We start from the raw sequence: 6,000 nt of genomic DNA, 5'->3' as shown, positions 1-6,000 counted from the left end.
CCACGTGCCTGCTCTGTGCCAGGCACTGGAGATTCAGACATCACGGTTCCCAGTCCCTCCTCCACCAGGTGCTGGTGGCCCGGTGGTGTGTGACGACATATACAAATAGAAGAACTGAGGTACCACATGGCTGTTTTCATGAAGAGCATGGGACCACAGAGAGGAAGTGATCCACTGCTGGGAGAAGTTGAGGAAGGGCCTCCCAGAGGGTGTAAAGCTTGAATTGAGGGGGGGAAAACCAGAAGAGGTGGATGGTGGCAAATGCAGTGCCCAGCATGCCTACTAAGGATCTGGGGCCACCTGCCCTTCTCACTGCAGGCCAGCCTCACCGCAAGAATTTGACTCTGGCATTGAAAAGCAGTCTAGGGTCCTATATTCATTTTCTCTTGCATGTAACCAAGTGCCACAAACTCAGGGGCTTAAATGAACATCGATGTATTAGCGCAGTCTGTGGTCAGAAGTCCAGGAAGGTATGGCTGGATTCTACGTTCTGAGTCTCAAGCCACTGAAACAAAGTTGGTGTGTTCTTTCCTGGAGATTCTGGGGAGAATTCCCATTCAGGCTCATTTAAGTTGATGGCAGATTCGGTTCCTTGTAGCTCCCCTTCATCTTCAGGACAGCAGCATTCCCATCAGGCACACCGAGTCCTTCCAGGACCACCATCTCTCACCTCTCGTTCTGCGTTCCTCCTCTGTTTCTAAGGGCTCCTGTGATTGCACTGAGTGACTTTAGATAATCCAGGACAATCTGTGTTTTAAGATCAACTGATTAGTAACAGTACTGTGAAGTCTTTTTAGAGCATTTGTCCTCAAACTTTTTGGCACCAGGGACCAATTTCATGGAAGACAACTTTTCCACAGATGGGGTGGTGGGATGGTGTGGGGACACATTTATTGCGACTTCATTTCTATTATTATTACATCAACTCCATTTCAGATCATCAGGCATGAGATCTGGAAGGTTGGGGACTCCTGCTTTAGAGGAGTAAAGTGACAGATTCGCAGTCCTAGGCATTAGGATCTGGAATCTTGGGGTGGGTGGGTGATAATTCTGCCCACCACAGTACCCTACCTGGACCTTGGCATCCATCAGTACCAAGCACAGAGTAGTCCTGATGAGCCCAGAGGAACACTGTGCCTCTTGCTAGGTGACCAGGGTCAGTCCCTGCCCTGCCAGGCTTCTTCCTCCTTTGAGAAGTATTAGTGAATTTCTTGGGCTTTCCTGGTGGCTCAGTGGTAAAGAATCCACCTGCCAACACAGGAGAGAGGGATTTGATCACTGGTCCGGGAAGAGTCCCCTGGAGAAGGAAATGGCAACCCACTCCAGTACTCTTGGAGAACCCCATAGACAGAGGAGCCTGGCAGGCTACAGTCCATGGGGTCACAAAGAGTCAGACAGGACTGAGCAACTAACACTTTCACTTTTCAGTGAAGTTCATTGGTGCAGGAGCCCAGCACTGCCTGCCCTACAAGCAAAATAAAAAAAAAAAAAACAAAAAACCCATGTAAACATTTATTATTATTATTTTAAAATTCATCCCAACATTAAAAAAAAATCAGGAATAGTCTCATGAAAATCTAATCTGCTTTCTTTCCAAATTCAGAGGCTCTGGTAACCCCAAGTTCCTGGCCAGGCTGACACTGGGGTGCACCAGGGAAGGGAGGAAGGTTAGCACACCCCTTCTCAGAGGTATCTGCCCCAGGAGGCCCTTCTCTGGGTCCACACCCAGTTCTCCAGGGGGTTCCACTCGGAAGGAAACATAATTTACCGGGCAGCTGCCAGTGGCAGCAACTGAATACAGTAACTCCTTTAATTCTCGCAACAACCCTGGGAGGAAGGTCTTGTTCCTATTTTATTGATACAGAAAGCTAAGCGCAGTCACACGCCCAGGGCGCACGGCTGGGACCCTTCTCCAGCTTAGCCTCTAACCCCGCACTGCCCCTCGGATCCGCTCAGCCCCTAGCGTCCCGCCCCCTACCGCCCCCGCCCCGGACGAGACCGCGTCCCCGCCCCCGGCTCCAGCACTACTCCGGGGGCAGGGCGGGAAGGGGCCAGAGCCCGGGACCCGCCGCGCCCGCCGCCAATCCTCCACCCGTGGGGCTCCGCCGCAGTCACGCGAAGGGCCGTGCGGAGCGCGCCAAGCCCGTGCCTCCAGCAGCCCGAGGGCTGAGTCCGCTGCCCGGGACCCCGTTCTGCCCCATCCCCGCCCCGCGCGTCGCCGCCGCGATGCCCGGGAACAGCCGAGCCGCGGGGACCCATCACTCGCGCCCGTCGTCCTCCGAGGAGCCGCCCGACCTGGAGGTAAGGGTGCCCCGAGGGCTGGTGGCTGCGCGCGGACGGCAGCGCCCCCAGCCCCGCGTTCGCGGTCCTCGGGACTCCTGGATGGAGAGCGACCCCGAGCGCAGCCAGTACCAGCCGCTGGGAACGAGGGCCCCGGGATGGAGACGCGGCTGCAGAGCCCCTCCGCCCCCGGGCTTATTCGGTCCTCTGGGTCTTCTGGGTGCTCGGGTGCGGGAGGCGCACCGCCGCTGGAGCGCAGAGGCGCCGTGCCCCTGGCCTCAGCCCCGCGCGTTCGGGTCGTTACTGGAGTTGTCAAGCCCGTACCCGGAGGCCGGGGCCAAGCTGGGATCGGCGCTCCGGCTGCGTGTTGGGGGTCCTGTCTCCGTGTGGCGCGCCCCCGGGTCTGGGTGGCCCGTGCCCGCCGCACGGAGCTCCATGGCGGCAGGAAGCCAAGCGAGGGTCCCGCCGCAAGGGGAAAGCCTGGGAGGCTGGAGGATGTGAGGCGGGGAGCGCTGCTGTCGCCCTGGCTCTTCGGATCCCTGCGGCCGGGAAGACGCGCTGCGCAGTCGCTCAGCTCTGCTTTCACCCAGACCGCCTGAGCTTGGGAAGACTGGGAACTGGAAAGAGTTCTTCTCGGGCTGTTTCCTTTCCCTGAACAAGAACTCAGTGGAGAGGCAGGCAGGGCGCCAATGGAAAGAGCCTCGGCTCTGAGTCAGGAAATTTTAGATGTGAATGACAAGACGCTGGAAGTCTCTGGTTTCCCACTTTGTAAGGCTGGCGGTGATAAATCACACCCGTCTCGAGAAGACGGTGTCGGTGAGGCCCAGGGCGCCTTGCTTGGCACACGGAGGCGTGTCCTTTACTCCTGCAGGTGTGTGGGAGGTGATAGGCGTTTTAGTCCTTTGTCTCCTTGAGTGTATGGAGAAGTCTTCCCCTTCCTCCCCGCTTCAGCTATGTGGCCCCTGCAGCCTGCTCAGGATGGTCCAAGGGGCAGGCTTCTGGGTGGGGTTAAATGCCCTGTTCCCCCAGTGCTCCCTGGCCTACTGGCCTCTCAAAGGGGCTTGGCAACTTCCAACAGGCAGATTCTACCATGTCCCCTGTCCCTTAAAGGATTAAGCAGAGAAAAGCAGGTCAAGAAGGAAGAGAAGGAAAAGGATTCTTGGTCCCTGGCTCCGACCCAACCCAGGTCTTGCTCCCCTCATTCCGCAAACTGATGACGCTGACGGTGAGCACCAGTCTTCTGCAACAGGAAAATCTTTTGAGACTGTTGTCAAAATTAAAGAATGTAAAAAAGTAACTGCAGGCCTCTAGAAATGCCAGGAGGGCTGAAAACAGCCCAGAGTCCCGGCTGAGTCCTGAGTGAGACATAAGCTTAATGCATGCCTGCAGGGGTCAGCCTGGAGCAGGCAGAGCGGATGAAGAGCCTGGTACCAACAGGTCACTGTCAGCAGAACCCTAGTTTCTGAGATAACAGTATCGACTAAGTCATTAAACTGCAGCTCAGACCTCAGACACTAGGTACCAGTCTGACCTGGTTAACCTTTTTAAAAGTTAGTTTGGGGTCACTTAATAAGAAACTGCCTAGTCACCTGAAATGCATTTCTGTCCTCTCCTTTGAAGCAGTTTTTTAGAACCCTTTTCTGCCTGGTGTTGCTTTTGGCTGCCAAGCCAGGCTTCAGCAATATGTGAACTGTGAACTTCCAGATGTTCAAGCTGGTTTTAGAAAAGGCAGAGGAACCAGAGATCAAATTGCCAACATCTGCTGGATCACTGAAAAAGCAAGAGAGTTCCAGAAAAACATCTATGTCTGCTTTATTGACTATGCCAAAGCCTTTGACTGTGTGGATCACAATAAACTGTGGAAAATTCTTCAAGAGATGGTAATACCAGACCACCTGACCTGCCTCTTGAGAAACCTATATACAGGTCAGGAAGCAACAGTTAGAACTGGACATGGAACAACAGACTGGTTCCAAATAGGAAAAGGAGTACGTCAAGGCTGTATATTGTCACCCTGCTTATTTAACTTACATGCAAAGTACATCATGAGAAACGCTGGGCTGGAAGAAGCACAAGCTGGAATCAAGATTGCCGGGAGAAATATCAATAACCTCAGATACGCAGATGACACCACCCTTATGGCAGAAAGTGAAGAGGAACTAAAAAGCTTCTTGATGAAAGTGAAAGAGGAGAGTGAAAAAGTTGGCTTAAAGCTCAACATTCAGAAAACTAAGATCATGGCATCTGGTCCCATCACTTCATGGGAAATAGATGGGGAAACAGTGTCAGACTTTCTTTTGGGGGGCTCCAAAATCACTGCAGATGGTGATTGCAGCCATGAAATTAAAAGATGCTTGGAAGGAAACTTATCTATGACCAACCTACATAGCATATTCAAAAGCAGAGACATTACTTTGCCAACAAAGGTCCATCTAGTCAAGGCTATGGTTTTTCCAGTGGTCATGTATGGATGTGAGAGTTGGACTATGAAGAAAGCTGAGTGCTGAAGAATTGATGCTTTTGAACTGTGGTGTTGGAGAAGACTCTTGAGAGTCCCTTGGACTGCAAGGAGATCCAACCAGTCCATTCTGAAGGAGATCAGTCCTGGGTGTTCATTGGAAGGACTGATGCTAAAACTAAATCTCCAATACTTTGGCCACCTCATGCGAAGATTTAACTCATTGGAAAAGACCCTGATGCTGGGAGGGATTGGGGGCAGGAGGAGAAGGGGACGACAGAGGATGAGATGGCCCGATGGCATCACTGATGACACATAAATTTGGGTGAAATCCGGGAGTTGGTGATGGACAGGGAGGCCTGGCTTGCTGCGATTCATGGGGTCGCAAAGAGTCGGACATGACTGAGCGACTGAACTGAGATGGCAAGCCATTCTGGTGCTTTGACCAATACTTTCAGTTTTGAAATAGAAATAATCTGATGCTAGTGATTCTCAACCTTACTGTTGGGCAGAATTCCCCGGGGAGTTTTTAGAAATGTATCTCAGTTTGGTGGGAGATGGGAAGGAGGTTTAAGGGGTAGGGGACATATGTATACCTATGCCTGATTCGTGTAGATAGATGACAGAAACCAACACAATATTGTAAAGCAATCACCCTCCAATTAAAAATAAATTAATTAAAAAAAGAAATTATCTGGGTTTAAACTCTACCTTGAGATTCTGATTTAATTGACCTGGGTGTGGCCTGGGCAATAGTAATTTTTTCTCCTGATTTTGGCTGCACCTTGCAGAATGCAGGATCTTCCCAACCAGGGATCAAACCCACACCCTGTGTATTGGAAGCGTGGAGTCTTAACCAGTGGACCACCAGAGAAGTCCCAGCAACAGTAATTTTAAAGCTACTAAGTATCGAAAGGGCAGCCAAGGCTGAGAACAGTCCTAGGCTGTTTCCTTGTGCCTCTGTGTGATTACCTCTTGATACTTCGTGTGCTTCTTTTTTAAATGTTCTTAAACCTGTTCATCCCAACTCTTAGCTCACCCTGTCTGGGGGCTCTTGGTTCACTGGTGTTCCCTTATAGCAATTTTCAGAGAGGTTCCTTGCAAGAGGAAAGGGCAGTGACCAGGAGGGCTTGGGAAGGTGTTCATTAAATCAGGTAGAGATCAACTCATGCATGTGTCTGCAGTCCTGTCTCGTTCTGCACGACCCCACGGGCTGCAGCCCGCCAGGCTCCTCTGTCCATGGGATTCTCCAGGCAAGAACA

The 6,000-nt window shown here is 52.1% G+C and overlaps 1 protein-coding gene across 1 annotated transcript in view; it reads left to right on the top strand.

The window, feature by feature from the left end:
• The first annotated feature begins 2,050 nt into the window (after positions 1 to 2,050).
• The window catches only part of LOC133256654 (two pore channel protein 2-like), a 56,605-nt gene continuing 52,655 nt past the window's right edge, over positions 2,051 to 6,000 (top strand). Inside the window, exon 1 of the mRNA XM_061431458.1 lies at positions 2,051 to 2,301. Within this exon, the coding sequence (XP_061287442.1) occupies positions 2,227 to 2,301 (75 nt within the window). The 5' untranslated portion in view covers positions 2,051 to 2,226. The remainder of the gene's footprint in view (positions 2,302 to 6,000) is intronic.

Source organism: Bos javanicus, chromosome 11 (assembly GCF_032452875.1).
Source record: "Bos javanicus breed banteng chromosome 11, ARS-OSU_banteng_1.0, whole genome shotgun sequence".
Taxonomy (NCBI): Eukaryota; Metazoa; Chordata; class Mammalia; order Artiodactyla; family Bovidae; genus Bos; species Bos javanicus.
Note: the sequence above shows the minus strand (reverse complement) of the source record. Positions and strands in the feature narration are given on the sequence as shown.